Source organism: Odocoileus virginianus, chromosome 6 (assembly GCF_023699985.2).
Source record: "Odocoileus virginianus isolate 20LAN1187 ecotype Illinois chromosome 6, Ovbor_1.2, whole genome shotgun sequence".
Taxonomy (NCBI): Eukaryota; Metazoa; Chordata; class Mammalia; order Artiodactyla; family Cervidae; genus Odocoileus; species Odocoileus virginianus.
The window spans coordinates 43,699,612-43,723,701 of NC_069679.1; the positions used below are offsets into that span (position 1 = coordinate 43,699,612).

Genomic DNA, 24,090 nt, shown 5'->3' on the forward strand with positions numbered 1-24,090 from the left:
CTACCTGGGTCTTTTCTAAGTGTGGTTCCTGATGAACTAAGTGGTCTTCCCAGTGTGTGTGGGTAGGTGTCATTCTGAGTTCCTCGAATTCATAAGCCACCTCTCCCCCTTTTTGATCTACTCCTTGATTTGTTGGTGTTCATCTCTGGCGTGACTCTTCCCACCTGTCTGGGGCCTCCATTTGTATTTACCCCTTCTGAAGTGAAGTTGGTTCTGTGCTACCTTCATATGAGGCTGCCTTCTTGGGTAGGGAGCACTAGGGGTTGCTCTGTTCCCATCTGACCTGTGCCCTTTCCTCCTTCCCTGGAACTTTCAGATGGGTCTAAGTAGCAGTCGTTGCATGTGTAGCATTCCTCATGATACAGCCATTAGCTGGAACAAGGGGTCCTGTGGAGAAAATACAATACTAGTAATTTCTTTTGAATTTATGGAAAAAGTCAAGTTAGTGAAGAGGATTTTAGATTTTAGGTTTTTCTCCCATCTCCACAGCTCTCCCTTCCCTTTGAGTGACTCAGTGATCATTGTTTCCAAGACTCTTATTCTCTGAAGCTCCAGGTTGCCCTTCTTGGAGTTCTTACCATGGTCTTTCAATACATTCCAGATTTTCGCTCCCAGATAAGAAGAGTCCTAAGGTTGTGGTTAAGTGGGCAAGATTTGAGAGATGGTGTCTTTAGGAGATGTTGAATGAAAAAGCCTAGCAGACCTTGTAATGAGCTGTCAGTGTGAGGTGTGTAGGGAGAAAGACAGTGTTGGGTACAAAGTTGAAGGCAAATGAGATGATTCAGAGCCATTTGAGGTTGAGCTTTCCACACTGGTTTTCCACGTGTGTACGGTGGAGTGCTTGTTAGGACCTTGTTGGGTTCACAGGCCTGAAAGTGGGCTTACCTTCACTTCTTTCACCAGAGTGGTTCTAAATTCACCTGTTTTATATATTAGAGTGCCAGGTAAGATTTCATTTGAAGAAACTTGCTAAGGAAAGTTTGCAGCCAGCTGGACAAGAGCAGTTTTCTGAGGGAGTGAAGGATCTGCGGCAGTGACGTTAGGTAGTTTTGAGCCCAAGTGCCAGAGCATCCAGCTGGCTGTGAAGACACTGACCTGCTATGGACAAAAAGTAACCCAAACTTAAAACTGCTCTAAGTCAGACAAGAAGCCCCCCAAACATAAAATCATCTCTGTAGTGATCTGTAATAAAGTGCTAGGATGCAACATATTGTGTTCATTCCTTATTGCTCAATTGACTATCCTAACAGGGAAAAAGCCACTGTGCTGAACAGACATGCCTGAGCCTTGCTGTCACTTACTGAGTGTGGCTCACACATGCTTCCTTAACTACTCTCACAAGAGTGGACATGTGAATTCACTCCAGATTTTTAAAAATGAAAGAAAATAAGGAAAGACTAGTATGCATTACAGCCTTCTCAATTAGTGACACATTTATGAGAATGCCAAATACTATATAGTATTTGGAATTCTCTCGTAAATGTGCTGTTAATTGAGAGGGTTGTAATGTGCACTAGTCTAGCAAATAGCTTTGCCAGGCAGTGTCAGTGAGCGGTTTGGAGACCTCTGAGTGTGGATTATAACTCATTTGACTGTAGATTTTTATTCCAGTTAAAATATATATATAATATAATATAAAAATATATAAAAAATAATAAAACAGAAAAAAGGCATTTGAATAATTATAGACTCTTAAAGCACCTCTATGGATCCTAGAAGGCTTGAGATCCCACAGACTTGAGGCCTCTCATAAGGACTGCAGTGCCTTGTTCTTTTATGATGTGTTATTTTCAGCTCCTTTAAGACATTGTCTTGTGCTTAATTTTCTAAAATAAGATACATTATTTCCTTGGAACCTAACAGGAGAAGTAGAAAAACATAAACAAGGATATATCAGATTGAAAAATGCAACTAACTGGCTTGAACTAGTACATATCTAATTCTGCATGCAACAGACAGGGAATACAGATTATTTTCATACTTAACAACCCCCTCCCCAATTTGATATTAAGCAGACCACATTTACTGACCCAAAGGTAATAAAATTAGAAAACAACAACAGTAATCACAAGAAAGCCAACAATGTGATCTGACAGACTGATTTAGAAATAGGCTGGGTGACTGCAAGTACTTCTGTCCTCTTTTGCATAAGTAAACTCAAGGCACACCCTAGTCTATACACAGATGTTGATAGAAATGCAAACAGTCCCTTGCTAAGACTGCCTACTGAATAGGTGGAACTGGGCAAGACTTCTTGAGAATCAACAAGAAGTATATCCCACCGGACCTGGGCCATAGGTGAGTTTCTTTTTTTTTTTTCCTTTTGATTTAGCTGTTAAAGAATATTATATGTAGGGAGCAGCTAAACATGTGTTGTAAGTATATTAACAGAGAGAGTGGATCTGATGAGAGCTAGAAAGACCTATAGCCGGCTGTTTAGAGCTTATCGACACCAAACAAGAGAGGCTAAGAATCCGAGTACTGTTGTCTGGTGCTGCTAAAACATCAGGAAATAGTTTGATTTTTTTTCTGAGCCTATTTTACTGTTTTTAAAAGAACTAAGTTAACATATGGTGGAATATTTACAGACAATAGTGTTTTAAACTCATGATCAACTTGTGTCTGTATGCTGCCTTTTCATCAATATATGATAAAACCCAAGCTGGCACCACAGAGAAGCACTTGGGTTTCAGAAATGGCCCTGTTCCCAGACTTAGCTGGAGGAAAACTCCTTTCCTTATTGGAAAAGCAGAAGTCCCTAAAGACAGAGTAGTGTATGAGCTTGTGAAGGAGGGTCCAATACCTTAAAATTGAGGTAGCTGCTCACCATTATAAGGAGAGCACCAGTATTCATTGACTGGCGTTGTTGGTGTAAGGTCAGTTTTTGCTCACACAAGCTGAAGTTTGGGACGAGTACCTGGAGATGAGAGACAGGAAAGCCAGAAAAGGAGAGAACAGAGGAGTCATGACTCAGGGCAATGAATAGAAGTGGGACCCAACAGGAGGGAATCATAGGGTGGACAGGAGACTGTGGAAAAGAAAACCAGCTGTGAAGAGATGATGTGCTTTCATAAGCCAGCCTGCATCTGAGAAGCATATCCCTGGGGCAGAGAACAGCTGTGCTCTGATGTGGTCAGCACAGGCAAGGCTACGGGGTTGACAGAACGAGGGAGAAGGAAATACATATCCAGTGCATCTTAGTGGCCTTCGTGAATGTCTGTATGCCACACCAATGCTTCATCTCAGTCGGGTGTGTGGAGTAGGAGCCCTCACCATTCACAGCTCCTGAAAGTATGCGGTTACGTACAGTGCGTGCATGCTCAGTTGTGTCCGACTCTTTGTGACCCCACCAGACTCTTCTGTTCTTGGAATTTTCCAGGCAAGAATACTGGAGTGCATTGCCATTTCCTCCTCCAGGGGATCTCCCTGACCCAGGGATTGAATCTGCATCTCCTGCCTTGGCAGGTGGATTCTTTACCGCTGAGCCACTGGGGCACAGTGCATCTCATCACAGAAAAGATGAGGTACAGTCTGTGCCCTTTGATTAAGAAGTCAGGGAAATGTTACAGTACACTGTAAAAAACCACACTTACAAAACAACAGTGACAATGATGTCCTAGTATGCAAATGAAGGAGTCTAGAAAGGCAGGGCAGTGGTATACTCTGGACAGTTTCTCTACATGAATAAATATAGAGTTTTTGTCCTAGTTTTTTATTATTTTATTTTTTTTAAAGAGTCTGTTTTATTGTTTCAATAAACAATATTTGGGGGAAATGAGATTAGCAAATTAATAATGTGTGATAATTTATGTAATGTAATATACATAAAAGGTCTTTCAGACACAGAGACAGAATTGGCTTAAACGCAGACAAGGAGGTCAGAAGAAACATCCTGGAGAAGGTAAAGCCAAATCAAAGGAAAGATCAGTCCAGGCCAAAGAAATCTTACATACAAAAGAATGAAAATGTGAAAGAATGTTGCACATTTTCACAGATGCAATTACTCTGATACATCTTCAACACAGAGCATGAGCAGTGGTAGATGATGGCTTCTGCTGCTGCTGCTGCTAAGTCACTTCAGTCGTGTCCAACTCTGTGCGACCCCATAGACGGCAGCCCACCAGGCTCCTCTGTCCCTGGGATTCTCCAGGCAAGAATACTGCAGTGGGTTGCCATTTCCTTCTCCATGTCCTAGTTTTTTAAAAAGGCAATGATGAAGGAACCCTCTCTTCCCCAGCTACTGCCAACTCAGGGATATTTACCCCACTGTTTTGTTTGGAAAGTCATCTTCAATAGCTCTGGATTCTTTTAATTCACAGTTTTTTTTTTCATCCTAAAATTTTCTTGTTGTGGAAGAAGCATTGTTGCTCCATCACAAAGCGAGGTGATTCTTTTCTTGACTGGGTGCATTTCCTCTGAGAAATCAGCATCTTCCCTGTGTTACCTTACGTGAAAAGCTTTGAGGCAGGTGAGATGCACATGGACAGCCAGACTGTGTTGGCCAAAGGCCTTCCAACCTTCCCACATTCCAGGAGGACCAGACTCGGCAGAGTCCTCAACTTTGTTCCTCAGTCATAAATACACATAAAGGGTATTTCAAGGTGTTTTGCAACCTTGGAAATGTATTCTTCACTTTCAGGTCCTTTGAGTGCTTCTTCATTTGTAATCCTTCCAATTCTGTCTGTGGTAGCAACATGCTCACTCCTCATATTTCCATCTTTGAGTCTTGGCCCTGGGAGTTTGGCGTCATTCTGACATAGCCAACAACTCTTCACTTCTACTTCTTCAAAACTTAATAGCAAAATTTCCTCTATGAATCAGTTAGTCTTGCAGATATATTGCCTTCCAGGGAGCTTAGGTCTTTTCATACTGTTCATGGGGTTCTTTCAAGGCAAGAATACTGAAGTGTTTTGCCATTTCCTTCTCCAGTCCTGAATACTCTTTGGAAGGACTGATGCTTAAGCTGAAACTCCAATACTTTGGCCACCTGATGCGAAGAACTGACTCTTTTAAAAGATCCTGATGCTGGGAAAGATTGAAGGCAGGAGGAGAAGGGGACTACAGAGGATAAGATGGTTGGATGGCATGACCAACTCAATGGACATGAGTTTGAGTAAACTCTGGGAGTTGGTGATGGACAGGGAGGCCTGGCGTGCTGCAGTCTGTGGGATCGAAAAGAGTCGGATATGACTAAGCAACTGAACTGAACCAAGCTTAGGTCACTCCTTTTCCATTTTCAGAAAATATTTTTACTCCATTCTTTAGGAGCTTTATTAGGTTCAGTGTCCCTCTTACGATATGATGGAAAAAACACCAGTCTTAATGTCATAATATCAGTTTTCAAACCTTAATCTGTTGTAGTCATTAGAAGAGCTATGATATGTTGATTTCCATCATGCATTTTGCTACTCACTTTACACAGGTGGGTGGTGGTGTCCCATTGTTTGAATTTAGGAGACCTTGACTCCGACACCTATGTTTCATTGTCTTCGAGGGAGTAGACTTCACAGGTATTGTACTTCTTTGTAATTCTTGGAGTCTTCCTTGCTTCATGGTGCCTTTAAGAAGCACATTTAGCCACAGGTGAGACATTCCATTGATAGGACATGTGGTTGTGACCATTATGGGGATACTTTCATGTTATTTGAGATATTACTCAGCAAACCAAACAGCCACTCCTATTACCACAGTATTGCCTATATTTTACAAGTGACAGATTCTGTATTACACCTTTATTCCTGTTACTCTGTGTCTATAAAACAGGATGTACTTGTCACAAACTATGAGCAATACAACACCCAGTGTTTACTTTTCATAAATTTTGGTAAACATTCATATTCTGATCCTAAAAGAGGTGGACAACAAATAACGTCTTTGGAATAAATGAATCAATGATCTCTATAGTTTAAAAAAACAAAAAAGCCAGTATCTCATTTGAGTTGTTGACAGTGGTCTTCCAGAAGAACATTTTCTACTTCCATGAAACATTCTGGTGCCTCTGCTTTTTGTAGTTGCTTGAATTATTGGTCTACCGGTTTATGTTGGTTACCTACAGAGGTGATGGTAACATCTTAGAAATAGTAGGTGAACTCTTGGGTTGGGACTGTTTATTTTTTCTTTATTCTGGACCTTCTCTTTAATACTCATAAAGAATTGCAAATGTCTGAAGAATGCTTTTACAAATGATATATTTGGATGGCCTGGCAATATTTAGGAATGTATATTTAATTCAACAGTTTTTGTAGATAATTCTGTTCTTTCCTTGAATAATTTGTCACTTTATATATCATCTAAATGGCATTTAGATATCATCATCTGCTAGAAGTTAGTCTTTTCACTTTGTTTAAATAGGGAAAATGGAATATTCCTATGTAACAGGCACATGTATAAATATTAAGATATGTAAATTTAGATTCTGTCAGTTTTTAGTCACATGCCTCTCTTTTCACTATCAATGGTGGATGTATGATATTACTACAAAACACTATATTGAGAAGAATCCATTTACAAATCATAGGTTATAGGTGAATATGTAATGCGCTTATAATCTAATATTCTGAATTTGGATAAAGCCAAACTCATCTTTCAATAAGCAGACAAGGAAGAAAGAGATTCCTGTTTCTGTCTATTTTTCAAAGCCATTATATTTCTATTTAACTTTTCTCTACCTAAGATGATCTTGAAAAGAATAATTATTTGTTTGCACCAAGTTTTAGTTGTAGCACATGGGATCTTTGATCTTCATTATGGCACATGGAATCTTTTTTTTTTCTTTTAATGTTTTTAATATTTACTTTTATTTATTTGGCTGCATTGTGTCTTGGTTGCAACATGTGGGATCTACTTCCCTGACCAGGAATTGAACCTTGGCTCCCTGCATTGGGAGCTCAGAATCTTAGCCACCAGACCATCAGGAAAGTCCCTACCTGAGATCTTTGCACAAACAAGATAAGCTCTTTGTTTATAATTTCATCTATTTCACTGTCAACCTGTTCAGTTCAGTTCAGTCGCTCAGTCATGTCCGACTCTTTGCGACCGCATGAATTGCAGCACGCTAGGCCTCCCTGTCCATCACAAACTCCTGGAGTTTACTCAAACTCATGCCCATCGAGTCGGTGATGCCATCCAATCATCTCATCCTCTGTCGTCCCCTTCTCCTCCTGCCCCCAATCCCTCCCAGCATCAGGGTCTTTTCCAATGAGTCAACTCTTCGCATTAGGTGGCCGAAGTATTGGAGTTTCAGCTTCAGCATCAGTCCTTCCAATGAATATTCAGGACTGATCTCCTTTAGGATGGACTGGTTGTATCTCCTTGCAGTCCAAGGGACTCTCAAGGGTCTTCTCCAACACCATAGTTCAAAAGCATCAATTCTTCAGTGCTCAGCTTTCTTCACAGTCCAACTCTCACATCCATACATGACCACTGGAAAAACCATAGTCTTGACTATATGGACCTTTGTTGGCAAAGTAATGTCTCTGCTTTTTAATATGCTGTCTAGGTTGGTCATAACTTTCCTTCTAAGGGGTAAGCGTCTTTTAATTTCATGGCTGCAGTCACCATCTGCAGTGATTTTGGAACCCCCCAAAATAAAGTCTGACACTGTTTCCACTGTTTCCCCATCTATTTCGCATGAAGTGATGGGATCAGATGCCATGATCTTAGTTTTCTGAATGTTGAGCTTTAAGCCAACTTTTCCACTCTCCTCTTTCACTTTCATCAAGAGGCTTTTTAGTTCCTCTTCACTTTCTGCCATAAGGGTGGTGTCATCTGCATGTCTGAGATTATTGATATTTCTCCCAGCAATCTTGATTCCAGCTTGTGCTTCATCTAGCCCAGCGTTTCTCTTGATGTAGTCTGCATATAAGTTAAATAAGCAGGGTGACAATATACAGCCTTGACATACTCCTTTTCCTATTTGGAACCAGTCTGTTGTTCCATGTCCAGTTCTAACTGTTGCTTCCTGACCTGCATACAGGTTTCTCAAGAGCCAGGTCGGATGGTCTGGTTGGCCCATCTCTTTCAGAATTTTCCACAGTTTATTGTGATCCACACAGTCAAAGGCTTTGGCATGGTCAATAAAGCAGAAATATATGTTTTTCTGGAACTCTTGCTTTTTCGATGATCCAGCAAATGTTGACAATTTGATCTCTGGTTCCTCTGCCTTTTCTAAATCCAGCTTGAACATCTGGAAGTTCACGGTTCACATATTGCTGAAGTCTGGCTTGGAGAATTTTGAGCATTACTTTACTAGCGTCTGAGATGAGTGCAATTGTGCGGTAGTTTGAGCATTCTTTGGGATTGCCTTTCTTTGGGATTGGAATGAAAACTGACATTTTCCAGCCTGTTGAGGAGGGTGGAAACGTATCCATTCAAACTAGACCAGAAATTGAGAAGAGGAAGGTCATGTGTACAGAGAGCAGAGGCTGTCTTCTATTGTAGAAATGAGGAGCCCCACTCTTGGGCAGTACACATCTTGCTTTTGCAGTGAAAGTAAATGTGTTTCACTTCAGGGTATAGCAATTGCAGTGACCTAAGACAGTGGTAGCCAGAGCTCATTTGGTAAACACACGTTGCCCCTACTCAGATCTTGGTGTATTATAAAATGCTTTGGTGATGAACACTCTAGCTCTGACAGTGCTGAAATTACCCAGTTAAAACTCACTGTTAGATCAGAATGCCAAGGTAACTTTTGTGATAAAGGCCTTGTACATGACAGCAGCTAAATTGAATTTTTCAATTTTTTCAGAAGGTTCAGGCACTGGTTGTAAAATTACATGCTTTGCCTAATAAGAATGTGATGAGGCTATGCTTTAGTAGTAGTATTGATAAAGAGAAATTTCAGTTATTGAACATGATTCAAACCAAGCAGTGTGCTAAAATTTTCTGTGGTTTATGTCACTTCATCCTTAAAGTAACCCAGTGAGGTTTGTAATGTTATTTCTACTTTGTAGTTTAAGAATGCGGGCTTAGTGTGATGAACCTGGATCAAGTCACACCAACAAGGGTTCAGAATTTGAACCCAAACCTACTTACCACCATATTAAGAAAACATCCCTTTCTTATACAGTCTTGAAGCTCTCCTTCAGGATGATGACAAAAAGTGGTGACTATCTCCTGCCGTTTGTGGTGTGTGGTAGTGGTTCAGGTAATACCATCTCCCCCTGCTTGTTAATCTCTGTACTAAATATGGTTGATAGAGGGAAAATCAGGCTTTCAAGAACTGGCCAGATTATCTGGGGTAACTGTAGAATGACTCTGCCTTGTGATAGGGGATCCTAAGGCCGGAATCTATGACTGAATTTAATAGGGAGCTTCATGGAGAATTTGGACTATGTTGTGTGTGTTTGTGAGGGAGAGGGAGGCACATAGAGACACCGAGATTCACTCAGAGAGGGATCGTTCCTTTTTGTTTTAGCTAAACCATTTTCTTCTATCTTATTTCATGAAGAGCAATTAAAATATATTTTATTTTTTAAATAAGGAATAAGATCATTGACTTTCTCTTACCAGGCATTTGTCACCACATGGTCCTTGTTGAAGAAGTGGGTGTTCCTTGCCTACTATTGTTACTCTCATGAGAGTGAGGGTGGAGAGCACTTTGAAAAAATATTTGTGTAAGGAGGGGAGAAAGAAGTGAGCTGGATAAGAAAGTTTTTTTGCCTATCCAAAATTGAGGGCATTCTTGACTTTTATTAATAGAAGACATTTCCTTGAGGTTTAGATGCTACTTTCTCCAGGAGGCATTGTGTTTAAAGAAGTGACCTTATATTCAAATGGTCTCCATAGAGTCTTATTTTGTGTCTTTTTTTACTTTAGGGATTAAGTTCTTTTTTTAGGTTTCTAGGAAGGAAGATTGCCTGGGTATTAACCCTTCAGAACTAGACTGCTAGGTTATGATGCTAATAGCAGTTATTGTGTGCCAAGCGCTATTCCAAACTTTATATGTATACATTAACTCAATCCTCACAACAGACGTTTGAGATAGATTTACTATTGTGCTTCACCAAATCTAAATGTGTTGATGCTGTATCTTGATTTTGCTAGAAAATGCTCTTGAAAGGTTTTCACACAACTGTATTTCTAGTGCCATTTTATTTACTAACAGTTGCAAGTTGTCATAGGTTGTAAAACTGTGAAATATAAGATACACCCTACTTATAAGAAAGTTAAAATAACAAAGCATATACATAATAGTATTAATAAAATAGGATATCATTCCTATTTTTAAAATGGAGACCCTGAGGCAAAAGACATTAAGTTTTCTAAAGTGACATGACTGAACTCACATGTGGGTGATTCAGTTCTAGAGTCCGTGCTCTTAACCTCCACTTCTTTCTGTTTCTCAACAATACATTGGAATTGAGCCCATGTTGACATGTGATAGACTTCCCAAGACCCACTTACTCATCCTTTCATTGTGGCATTCGTGATAGAAAGACACTGAGATTTTTCCGAGGGAGGAAGTATGTATGATGTGTATCTTTAGGGCTGTGATGAGGGTTTTGCCCTAATGCGTGCAAACTGCTTGACATGTGGGCATCTGACATATTTTTAGTAAGAGCAATGCAATTGGGAGGGCTTGATGAACTGGCTTCCCAAGGATCAGTAGGTTGGAGTACTTGCTGGAAATTGTGTGGACGACATGTTGTTTGGGTGCCCCAGATTCTGCATTGTGTATTTTATTCTGTTCCCCTTTGTGCTCTAAAATGCCAACATAAAAAGAGATGGGAATACTAGACCACCTGACCTGCCTCTTGAGAAACCTGTATGCAGGTCAGGAAGCAACAATTAGAACTGGACATGGAACAACAGACTGGTTCCAAATAGGAAAAGGAGTACATCAAGGTTGTATATTGTCACCCTGCTTATTTAACTTATATGCAGAGTACATCATGAGAAACGCTGGGCTGGAGGAAGCACAAGCTGGAGTCAAGATTGCTGGGAGAAATATCAATAACCTCAGATATGCAGATGACACCACCCTTATGGCAGAAAGTGAAGAAGAACTAAAGAGCCTCTTGATGAAAGTGAAAGAGGAGAGTGAAAAAAATTGGCTTAAAGCTCAACATTCAGAAAACTAAGATCATGGCATCTGGTTCGATCACCTCATGGCAAATAGACGGGAAACAGTGGCTGACTTTATTTTTCTGAGCTCTAAAATCACTGCAGATGGTGATTGCAGCCATGAAATTAAAAGACGCTTACTCCTTAGAAGGAAAGTTATGACCAACCTAGATAGCATATTAAAAAGCAGAGACATTACTTTGTCAACAAGTGTCTGTCTAGTCAAGGCTATGGTTTTTCCAGTAGTCATGTATGGATGTGAGAGTTGGACTATAAAGAAAACTGAGTGCCAAAGAACTGATGCTTTTGATCTGTGGTATTGGAGAAGACTCTTGAAAGTCCCTTGGACTGCAAGGAGATCCAACCAGTCCATCCTAAAGGAGATCAGTCCTGGGTGTTCATTGGAAGGACTGATGTTGAAGCTGAAACTCCAATCCTTTGGCCCCCTAATGCGAAGAGCTGACTCATTTGAAAAGACCCTGATGCTGAGAAAGATTGAGGGCAGGAGGAGAAGGGGACGACAGAGCATGAGATGGTTGGATGGCATCACCAACTCAGTGGGCATGAGTTTGGGTGGACTCCAGGAGTTTGTGTTGGACAGGGAGGCTTGGTGTGCCGTGGTTCATGGGGTTGCAAGGAGTCGGACACAACTGAGCGACTGAACTGATACTGAAAAATAATTCATTATTTCCATAATTGAGGAGTGGGATGTTTTTTCTCCTGAAGAATAGGCTCCAGAGACACCACTCAGGACTTGAGTAACAAAAATAAGAAACAAAAATAATTTTTCATACGAAGATGGTTCTATGTGAAGACCTACCAGAATCTCAGACAAGAAACCTATCACCATCAATACCCTGCCAAAACTCTGAAAAAATCTCTATTAACAATTTGAAGACCTGCCTGTTCCCTGAAACCTTTTATGTCCTTACTGTTTAGAATTCTGGTCTCTGTTAACCCAAACCGGCCTGTTCATTGTGTCCAAGTTTGGACAAACTCTAAATAGCCTCCCAATTTCCTGAATGTTCCTTCCACCCAACTGAAATTTATATTTCATTGTTGGATCACAGATCAATGTTTTGCTGCCAGATCCTTGAGATAAGTCAGGAGGTGAGTTCTCAACCCAAGAGGGCAGTGTCACTCATCATGCCTTTCCCTGTTGTTTATTGTTTTCTCCTTGGACAGTGTCCTTTCTCCCAACCAGTATACTATACTCCAACATGGACAAACTGTTCAGTTATTGAAAGATACTATACTGTGGTGGAGATACATTTTTGAGTTCAGGTTGTCTACATTTGAGGTGATTATAAATAAAATTTTAAGTTTATTGATTTGGCATAAGTTTAAAACACCAAACCATTGCTTTTGGTGCTTCTGATTATCATTTTACTTTTTTAGTCTGACACTGAACATCTGATCAGTCAACTTGGACTTTTTTTTTTAATGTTTATTTTTTGGCCTCTCTGGGTCTTAGTTGCAACACGTGGGATCTTCAGTCTTTGTTGTGGCATGCAAAGTCTTAGTTGTGGCTGGTGGGATCTAGTTGCCTGAAAGTGAAAGTGAAAGTTGCACAATTGTGTCTGACTCTTTACGACTTCATGGACTCTACAGTCTGGAATTCTCCAGGCCAGAATATTGGAGTGGGTAGCCTTTCCTTTCTCCAGGGGATCTTCCCAAACCAGGATCAAACCCAGGTTTTCTACATTGCAGGTGGATTCTTTACCGGCTGAGCCACAAGGGAAGCCGCCCCGTGTTCCCTGACTAGGGATCAAATCCAGGACTCCTGCATAGGGAACACTGTCTTTGCCTTTGGACCACCAGGAAAGTCTCAACTTGGACTGTTTTGAACCACTTTTTACCTTGAACCAGTTACAAGTGTTTTGATAAAGTTAGAGCAACTGTGGCCCAGTTGCAGATAGATTTAATTGGTCAGTGTTAACTTGATTCAGTAAAATTTATTCTGAACCAATCAAACCTCATATGAGTCTGTCAGAACCTGCTTGTCTAAGTGAGAGCTTATTTGAGCTAGCTAAAACCAGCCTGAGGCCTATTTGAGCTCTTGAAACCAGACCTAAATGGTTAGACACATGTGGTTTTAGCCAAAGTGGCTTTAGATCAATCAGAAATGGTTTTGTAGATAGAATGTCTTTGAACTTAACTCTTTCATTCTCAACCAGAATGAACCATTGAGGTTCTTTTGAACAAGTATGAATTGGTTAGAATGGATTGGAGTGTTTTATGTAATTTAAACCTGATTTTAGGCTGGTCATAACTCTTTCGAAAATGACGTATCTACTTAAAATTAATTGAAAATGGTTAGATTTAGCCAAAAAATAGGGTCATCTTTTCTGACTTAGTGAACTACTCTGAGCCAGTCAGCAATCTTTTGTGTCAGAAATGCATGTTTCAAGCTTCCCAGAGACTATTTCAGAAATTGCTCTAGGTCTTCAGAGCCCCATCTGATCTGTCCAGCGTGGGGAGATGAGCGTCAACCAGCATTTACTGACTACCCAGCATCTGCCAAGCATTGTGCTGGTCACTCCACAAAGAGTGTCTCATTCAATCCTTAGAACAATGGGGTGAAGTAGTGTACATTATCTTCTTTTTCATAGAATGGAAACCTGAAAATTCAAGGCTGCAAAACATCTGGGTAGCCGGTAGGTGGGAGATGTGAAATCAGTCTAGCTCTGCTTGACTTCAGAAATCACATGTTTCCTGTTAGGCTACTTTGTATGGTAGCCTAAAAATCTGGCCACTTAAGAAAAATATTTATTTATTTGTTTGTTTGTTTTTGTCAGGTCTTAATCATGATAAAGTAGTATCTTTCACAGCGGCACACAGATTCTCTAGTTGTGGCACGTGGGCTCAGTAGCTCCATGGTATGTGGGATCTTAGTTTCCTGTCCAGAAATTGGATCCGCATCCCCAGCATTGCAAGGTAGATTCTTAACCACTGAACCACCAGGGAAGTCCCCCTTACCTGGTCACTTGTAAGGCCAACATGCATTTGTAAAAACTTGAGTAATGGCCACAAAGCTTGGGGTAGAATAGACATTGGACTTAAAGTTAGGAGACATTTGTTCTAGACTGTACAAATGAGTTAAATTCTCTGGGTTCTGTTTTATTCTTTAGCAAACAACCCAGGAAATGGAAGGTCTGAACATTTGTTTTCAGGTCAACAGGCAGATAATTATCTAAGGGTGCAGTCTCAAGAATATAAACTATGATTAATATGAACAGTGGCGTCTGTACCGTCAGTTGTGGTATTTCATTTGTTAACACTTCTTTTATGTTGGTTTGGTTTTGAACAGACTGTTATGTATTGCTGTTACCATGAATAGAAAACAAAACCCATGAAGACCATTTATAGACTTAGATGTGTAATTCTTCTCCCATGATAACTAAACACTTTAAATTTTGGGGCCCTAAAGATACGTTCATCTGTCTTTGAATTCCATTTAAGTACGTTTAGAGAGTTCTAGAAGAGTGTGCCATTGATGACAACATTTTCTCCTGTACTTAAAATGATACAAAAACATATTTATAGAAATGATCAACTTTTTTTCAAAATAAAAAGAAACAGAAAACAAGGTAGCCACAGAAACGTCTTACATCACTCTCCTTGCAGAATTTGGAGTTGCTTTCTGCTTACTCATTTATTTGGAGGGGACCCCCCCACCCCGCCAAATGATTCAATGTTATCTGGACCTACTTTTCAATTCTCATCTCTTATTTATGAATAACTCGGAGCCAGTCAGATGCTGTGATGAGACAAGCTAGTCTTTATTTGGACCCAAGTGGTCATCTTCTGGAGAAGCGTTGTTATACACCATCAGGACTGGCAAACCCGCCCCTGTGAGTACAGAAGCTGTAAATGGCAAGCCGTCATCTGCACTGTGTCACTCTTTACTGTGTGCAAACAGAGTGCTGAGTGTTTGAAGAGGCTCTGCCCTTGGTGACTGACCAGCCATATCTGATGTGAGGTTGTAGCTCTGCACTAAGGCATTCTGCAGAGGTCACTGCAGCAGCTCTTGGGAATCAGAATTCAGGATTTTTGAACATAAGGTGAGTCACCACACTGAGGATGGGCTAGGGGAGGCAACCTGGAAAAGTCAGTGAATGCCCTTGCCTGAGCTTTTTTTATGTATCTATAGGAATAATCCAATGGGAAGCATTGAGAATTGTGGTAAAGTTTCTGGATAGGAGCTGACTGGATGAAAAGGGGACAATGAGAGGGAGATCAGCAGAATTCTTTTTTTCTTTATTTTGGCTACACTGAGTCTTCATTGCAGCGCATGGGCTCTTCGTTGCCACATGTGGGCTTTCTCTAGCTGTGGCATGCTGGGGCTTCTCTAGTTGCAGCACATGGGCTTAGTTGCCTGGCAGCATGTGGGATTTTAGTTCCCCCACGAGGGATCAAACCTGCGTCCCCTGCCTTGGAAGGTGATTCTTAACCACGGGGGAGGTCCCCCAAACCAGCAGAGTCTAATGCAGGACTTGTGATGTGTATGTGGATAGGTAAATGTGTATATTGAATGGGCAGATAGCATTGTCAGTGATAACAGGATGATTGCTTTTCTGATTTTCAAGAGGATTTATTGGTATTAGAAATGGGAGGACAAAAAGAAGTAAGCTTTCTCTGAAGATAGACTATGTTTCCAGTCAGATCAATATTTTGAATAGTTTGAAGCTATTTAAAGGATTAAAAATAAATCTTGAAAAGTGCTGATTGCAAAAGATAAAAGGTAACCATAGTTAGGTCTTGCTGGAAAAACAAGAATATTTCTTCTCAAAGGTAGACTTGTTTTGCCCAGTGCTGAAGAGCTGAAATAGCTATTTACTATAGACTATCAAGGCAAGTGTAGGTAAATGTGCCCTTCATGGTGGAACTCAGTTCTCAAGTGAGCAGTGATATTCCAGAAAGATCTGGTTTAATATGTAGCAGGTGACAATAATAACATGTGCCGCTGCTAAGTTGCTTCAGTCATGTCCGACTCTGTGCGACCCTACGGACAGCAGCCTACCAGGCTCCTCCACCCACAGGATTTTCCAGGCAAGAGTACTGGAGTGGGTTGCCATGTCCTTCTCCAATAACTTGCGAGGAAGCTGCAAACCAAGTTTTATTAGCATTATCTTTGAAGGAACTGTAATGACATGTGAAAATGCATAGGACAAATGAAATTGCCTAGATGTCCAAGAGAAAAGCCAAGGATATAGCACTAGGAGACTTTGAAAAAGGAGGTAGTCGGAACCACTTGCGCTTTGAGAATTATTATTATTCCTGTAAACATTCTCTTTGGAGAAGGAAATGGCAGTTTACTCCAGTATTCTTGCCTGGGAAATCCCATGGACAGAGGAGCTTGGCAGACTATACAGTCCATGGGGTCCAAAAAGAGTCAGACACAATTTAGCGACTAAACAACAACAAACATTCTCTTTCTTCCTTTGTTTTGTGAACTTTTGTTCTACATGATCTGCGTAAAAGATAGTGACCATTATCTTCTTGGTTTTCATTCTCAGTTGGAATTTTTGTCTTAAGGGTACTATAACAGCACAGCACAGTTCAGTAGCATCTTATGTAGCAAATGATTAAGTCTTTGGGACAGTGAATAATATATAATCCTTTCTTCACAGAACTCTTAGGCATATAGGTGTTATGTAGAAGTACTTATTGAACTGGATATTAAAAGAAGAGGATTCTAATATTTTCTAATGAGTTTTTGGTAAATCTGAATTTGTTTGTATTTTTCAGGTGACATACTGAGTTCTTCATTATGTTTGATGGAGACTATGATTACCTTATCAAGTTTTTAGCTCTGGGAGACTCGGGAGTAGGGAAGACCAGTGTGCTTTATCAGTACACAGATGGTAAATTTAACTCCAAATTCATCACAACAGTCGGCATTGATTTCAGGGAAAAGAGAGTGGTAAGTTCTGCATCCTTCCATATAAAAATATAATCTCTGGGTCAACCTTTGCCTGTTTGTTTTGTTTACTTCATAGGAATTAGGAGGACAAAGGTTGGAATCTAAAATTAAAGGGTACGTATGAAAGTGTATTATGTTCATTCTGAGGAATGTAATTAAAGGCTGTAACTGAGGACGCTTCATATAAAACAAAGCAGGTAAAATAAAGTAAAAGTGAAGGTTTTAAAAAATTTCCTTGATACTTCTGGCTGGTATCTTCCTTCTAAATTCTACAAAGCTATTTGTCTATCTTTATTATGAAGCTTGCAAACCACCCTGCTCATTTTAATGGCTTTTCTGTTAATTAAGGCCTCAGAAGTCCCATTCACTAGGTCACGGACTCACTGACCCCACCAGGAGTGTGAGGTTGAAATATGGGTGGGAATGAGTGTGGATCCTGGAGGTAACCAAGGGAACAGTAGGGTTCTGCAGAATAAGAGAAGAGGTTCTTTTTAACAGTTGTTATTTATTTTTTTAAAGGACTGAAAGACAAGTTATTCTGGGGATAGAGAGGAAGTCAGGATATTGGTGTCCGGGAACTACATTTCTTACTAAAAAAGCAACCATTCCCATAAAGCAGGTCACCAAGCAGTCAGGAAGACTAAGGACAAAGACCCTTTGGTGGAGTGTATTCTGCTTGGGAAATATGCAGAATTTCTGGCTTCGAGGACAGAAGAATTCATTCTTTCTGACCCACCCTAAGTCTTTTATTCCACTACCAGAAGCCTTTTCTTCTTCTACCACTGTTTTTTAAAATTATTTTTAAATTAAGGTATAGTTGATATACAGTATTGTGTAAGTTTCAGGTGTACCATATAGTGGTTTACAATTTTTAAAGGTTATATTCCATTTATAGTTATTGGCTATATATTGGAGATATATATGTATATATATATATTATATATATATAGGCTATATTCCCTGTGTTGTACAATATATCCTTGTAGCTTATTTTATACCTTTGTCTTTTTCATGATTATTTTGGGATGCTTGCAATTTCAAATGAATTTTAGCATTAGCTTATTTCTACAAAGAAACCAGCTGAAATTCTGATAGGGGTTGCATTGAATCTGTAGAACAATTTTGGGAGTGCATGCATGCTCAGTTGTGTCAGACATTTTGTGGCCCCTGGCCTGTATAGTCCACCAGTTTCCTCTGCGCATGGAATTTTCCAGGCAAGAATACTGGAGTGGGTTGCCATTTCCTACTCCAAGGGATCTTTCTGACCCAGGGACTGAACTCACATCTGCATTGGCAGGCAGATTCTTTACCACTGTGCCACCTAGGAAGCATTCATATCTTAGCAATATTAAGTCTTCTGATTTGTGAACATGGACTTCTTTTGCCATTTAGATCTTCTTTAATTTCTTTCAACAATATTTTGTAGCTTTCAGAATATATTTTATACTTTTAAAATTAAATTTATTCCTAAGTATCTTAATCTTTTTATGCTATTGTAAATTAAATTGTTATCTTAATTTTATTTTTGATTATTCTTTGCCAGTGTGTAGAAATACAATTAATTTTGTAAGTTGAGCTTGTATACTGGAACACTACTGAACTTCTTTATTGTTTCTAATATAACCCGCATGTGTGCCTGTGTAGGGGGTGTCTGTATCTGTTTATTCCTTAGGATTTCCAATATACAAGATCCTCCTATCTCTGTTATACTTCTTCCTTTCCAAGTTGGATATGCTTTCTTTTTTTCTTTGCCTAATTGCCCTGATGAGTGCCTCCAGTAAAATTTTGAATAGAAATGTTGCAAGAGAACATCTTTGTCTTGTCTTTGATTTTAAGGAGAAAGCATTCAGTTACTGTTAAAGTATAATAGAAGCTGTGCGTTTTTCATAGATGGTGTTTTTCAAGTCCAGGTTGTTATCTTCTATTCGTAATTGTTGAGCATTTTTATTATGAAAGGTGTTGGATTTTTTCAGGTGCTTTTTCTGTATCTATTGAGATGATTGTGTGGTTTTAGTCCTTTATTGTAGAACTGTTCTGTTCCATTACAAATCGATATTGATTGGTTTTTGTATGTTAACCCAACCTTGTTCTTATGATAAATTCCACTCAGTCATGGTGTATAATCCTTTTTATATGTTGTTCAATTCTGTTTTCTGGTATTTTGGTATCTGTATTCAGAATGGATATTGGTCTGTAGTTTTTTTTTCCCCTCATAGTTTTGTTTTTGGTATCAGGATAGTAAAACCCTCATAGAATGAAGTGGGAGATATTTCCTTCTTTTCTGTATTTTGGAAGAGTTTGGGAAGGATTGATGTTAATTCTTCTCTAAACATTTGATAAGATTCACTAGTGAAGATATTTGGGCTTGGTCTTTTCTTTGTGGGAAATTATTTTTATTATGAATTCAGTCTTCTTACTGGCTATATGTCTCTTTAGATTTTCTATTTTTTCTTGAGTTAGTTTCAATTGTTTGTGTCTAGGAATTTCTCCGTTTCTTCTAAGCTATCCAATTTTTTGGCATATAGTTGTTCATACTATTCCTTTATAACCTTTTTATATATTTAAAGTTGGTAGTGTTGTCCTTTCTTTCATTTCTGATTTTAAGAATTTGAATCTATTTTTATTCTTAGTTTAACTAAAGGTTTATCAATTTTCTTGAGCTTTTCAAAGAAAAGATAATTTCCACCCTAATCTTTATTATTCTTTCCTTCTGTTTGCTTTGCATTTAGTTTACTTTTATTTTTCTAGTTTTTTAAGGTTGATGTTTAAGTTATTGATTTGAGATCTTTCTTGTTTTTTAATATAGGTGTTTACTGCTATACATTTACCCCTGAGCACTATTTTAGCAGTGAAGCTACTTTTTGTATTTTGTGCTTTTCATTTATTTAAAAATGCTTTCTAGTTTCCATTATGTTTCTTCTTTGACCCATTGGCTGTTTAAGATTATATTATTTAATTTCCACATACTCATGAATTTCCCAAATTCCTTTCTGTAAATGATTTCTAATTTTCTTTAAAAACCACATTATGGTTAGAAAATACATTTTGTATGACTTTAGTCTCTTAAACTTGTCAAGGCTTGTTTGATGACCTAACATAAGGTCTGTCCTTGAGAATGTTTCACATGTGCTTGAGAAGAATGTGTGTTTTGCAGTTGTTGGGTGAGGTCTTCTATAGATGTCTATATTATGTCTAGTTGACTTAGAGTGTCCTGCAGCTCTTCTGTTTCCTTGTTCATCTGCTTGCTTGTTTTATCCATTATCAAAAGAGTATTGAAGTTTCTAAATATTGTCAAATTGTTTATTTCTCTCTTTTTATCTGTATGTATTCTTAAAGGTAACTACATGGCCCTTTTATCATTATAAAATATCCTTTTTTGTCTCTTTTTGTCTTCAAGTCTATTTTGTCTTATATTAGTATAACTCTGGCTATCTTTTTGGTTTTTGCGTGACATTGTATTTTTTTCATTCTTTTCCTAAAACCCTTTTAGTGTCTTTGAATCTAAAATACGTCTTTTGTAGAGAGCATATAGTTGGATCACATCTTTAAATCTATTCTGCTAACCCTTGCCTTTCACTTGGAATCTTCAATCCATTTACATTCAATATAATTACTAACAAAGGAGGATTTATGTCTGCCATTTTGCTACTTATTTTCTATATGTCTTATCTTTTTTTTTGTCCTGTAACTTCTTTGCACCCTTACACTACTAGAAAATTTTAAATTTAAATTCCCTTCTCACTTTTTATTTTTTGAATTGTTTTCTTACTAGTTCCCCTGAGGATTAAAATTGTCATCATAATTTTTAACAGTCTAGTTTGGATTAATACCCAGTTAATTTCAACGCCATACTCTGCTCTTATATGGCTCCATTTCCTGCCCCTTACTTTTCACTGTTATTGTCATACAAATTGCATACATATTGCATCTTTATGTACTGTGTACCTGTCAACACGAGTTTATAATTATTGCTTTATGAAATTGCGTTTTAGTCAGATGCAGGAAAGAGTTATGAAAAACCATTTATATTGTCTTTTGTATTGACCCATGTAGTTACCTTTACTGGTGCTCTTTATTTCTTTGTGTGAATTTGAATTCCTGCCTAGTGTCTTTTCATCTCAGCCTGAAGCCCTGCCTTTGTTATTTCTTGCAGGGCAGTTCTGCTAGCAGTGAATTTTATGTTTTTGTTTATCAGAAGATGTTTTAATTTCCCTTTTAATTTGAAGGATAGCTTTGCTGGATATAGGGTTCTCGGTCTGTAGTCTTTTTCCTTTCTGTAATTTTTATTGTCCTACTGCCTGTTGGCCTCCATTTTTATTTATTTGTTTTTTTAATGATGAATCAGCTCTTAGTCTTATTGAGATCCCTTATAGGTATTGAATCACTTTTCTCTTGCTGCTTTAAAAAATCTCTCTGTCTTGATTTTTGACAGTTTGGTGATATGTCTAGTCAGTATAAGAAAGTTTATCCTTCTTGAAGTTCAGAGTTTCTTGAATATCCTCATGAATATTTTTCATCAGATTTTGGAAGTTTTTGGCTATTATTTCTAGAAGTATTTTTTCTGCCTCTTTCTGTCTCTCCCTTCCCTCCCGCAAATAAAATATTACTTGTACATTCTTTAATATATTTATAAAGGTATATAATGTGCTTACACATTGTAATGAAGAGCCAACTCAATGGAAAAGACCCTGATTCTGTGAAAAATTGAGGGCAGGGGAGAAAGGGGCAACAGAGAATGAGATGTTTGGATGGCATTATCAATTCAATGGACATGAGTTTAAGCAAACTCCAGGAGATAGTGAAGGACAGGGAACTCTGGCATGTTGCAGTCCATGGGGTCACAAAGAGTCAGACACAACTGAACGACTGAACAACAAAAATGTGCTTATATCATTTAATACAAATTATTATGTTATCCAGAGACAATTATTTGAAATAAAATACAAATAAGATTGTATTCCAGATGGAATTTTCTTTAGAAATTTAGATACTTAGGGGAGTTGTCCTGAATAGGTAAGTGAGAAGAGTTCACCAGTCTCAGAAGCTCTCTTTTCTTTTTCATTTTGCCATTTTAGGTGTACAGAGCCAATGGGCCAGATGGAGCTGTTGGCAGAGGTCAGAGAATCCACCTGCAGTTATGGGACACAGCTGGACAAGAGAGGTATGAGATATTTAGTCATGTGCCCTTTGCTGGAACAAAGGGGAAAAACAACTGCACTCTTCACACCGTGACCTGAGCAGGAAAAGGCCAACTGATTCATTGATGTGCACCTGGATAAGCCATGCTGCCAAATTAGCAGGAAATTTACCAGTCTGAAATGATAATAGTGGCTTTATTTCATACAAGGTCAAAGGGAAAATGAATCCTTTTAAAAATAGATGCGTTTACTTATGGACTTCTTTCTTTTTCTCCCCCTTTTTAAAAACCTGTATACTTGTCTCCGTTTACTTCTGCTGCTTACTCAACCACAAAGAAAGCTAGAGTTGCATGCCTTTTCCTTACCTGATTATTGGAACCTAGCATAAAAATCATGTTGGAATTAACTTATATGATCAGAGGTTGCTTGACGAAAATGTCACATGAAATCTTCATATAAAGTTACTTTTTCTGATTGAAATATAGTTGATTTACAGTGTTGTGTTAATTTCTGCTGTACAGTAAATTGATTCAGTTATACAAATATATACATTCTTTTTTATATTATTTTCCATTATGGTTTATCACAGGGCATTGAGTATAGTTCCCTGCACACTGTACAATAGGACCTTGTTGATTATCCATTCTCTGTATAATAGTTTGGATCTGCTAGGCCCAAACTCCCAATCCATCCCTTCCCCACCTGCCCCTCCCTTGACTACCACGGGTCTGTTTAAAGCTGCTTTCAGTTAGAGGCAGTTCTCTTATCTCTCACAATTTCCTTGAAGGATTTTGTTTGTTTGTTTAACTTTTTGTTATGGAAAACTCCAAGTATATACAGAAGTAGAGAGGCAAGTACAGTGAAATCAGGTACTGACTTCCCAGTTTCAACAAACATCAGGTTGTGGCCCATCTTACTTCATGTCTATCCTTCACTTCTTCTCACCCCGCCCCCCCCAACCCCGCACCCCCCCCCCACCCCAACCCTGCCCCACAGTTATTTTGAAGCAAATTCCAAATATCAAACTGTTTCTTTTGTAACTGTTTTGGTACATATCTCTGAAAGATGAGTACTTTTTTTGGTAAAAACATGGATTAGAATTATTTGAGAACACTTAAAATAGCTAATTAAAGGACATATTCTTAACCAGTATTTTCTTCTCTGGAGCCTGTGCCTGTCATTAGTGCATGCATGCATGTGTGTGCTCAGTTGTGTCCCAACTCTTTGTGACCCCATGGGCTGTGGCCCACCAGGTTCCTCTGTCCAAGGAATTTTCCAGGCAAGGATATTAGAGCAGGTTCCCGTTTCCTATGCCAGGGGATCTTTCCCACCCAGGAATCAAAGATGCATCTTTTGCATCTTCTGCATTGGCAGGCAGATTCTTTACCACTGGGCCACTTGGGAAGCCCAAATCCTTGGTGGAGAGGGTACAAAGAAAGGGGAAATTGAGTCTGATTACTGTCACCCTAAAGCCACCGGCCAGTGGAGAGCCCCGTTCGGTGGGCTGAGTCCCATGCTGGTCGCGATAACCTGAGCTGGCAACGGCTGACCTCGGCCAGACCTGCTCGGCCGACCTGCTCACCAGAGCAGGTGACTCAAAGTTGAGAGGGAGAATGAGTGGATCTGGTTGCAAGATCCAGGAGCCATCGGGTCCTGCCACTGTCTTGCAGGGAACTCAAAACTGGCTGTGGGGATGGCCACCAGGGTCGGGACAGCTGCCATCTGGGTCTTATTTCAATTTTGCCAATTGTTACTTTATAGAACGGAGAAGGCATTGGCACCCCACTTCAGTACTCTTGCCTGGAAAATCCCATGGACGGAGGAGCCTGGTAGGCTGCAGTCCACGGGGTTGCAAAGAGTCGGACACGACTGAGCGACTTCACTTTCACTTTTCACTTTCATGCATTGGAGAAGGAAATGGCAACCCACTCCAGTGTTCTTGCCTGGAGAATCCCAGGGACG

The 24,090-nt window shown here is 39.2% G+C and overlaps 1 protein-coding gene across 4 annotated transcripts in view; it reads left to right on the forward strand.

Moving 5' to 3' along the window:
• Positions 1–24,090, forward strand: part of RAB27A (RAB27A, member RAS oncogene family) — an 85,995-nt gene that overhangs the window by 41,888 nt on the left and 20,017 nt on the right. For 3 of the 4 annotated variants that reach the window (XM_070469254.1, XM_070469253.1, XM_020896215.2), the window contains 2 exons: positions 16,816–16,990; positions 22,066–22,151. In XM_070469254.1, the coding sequence (XP_070325355.1) occupies positions 16,838–16,990; positions 22,066–22,151 (239 nt within the window). In that variant the 5' untranslated portion in view covers positions 16,816–16,837. Of the gene's footprint in view, positions 1–14,989; positions 15,129–16,815; positions 16,991–22,065; positions 22,152–24,090 lie in introns of those variants that run through there. The other variant, XM_020896212.2, reaches the window with a different exon arrangement.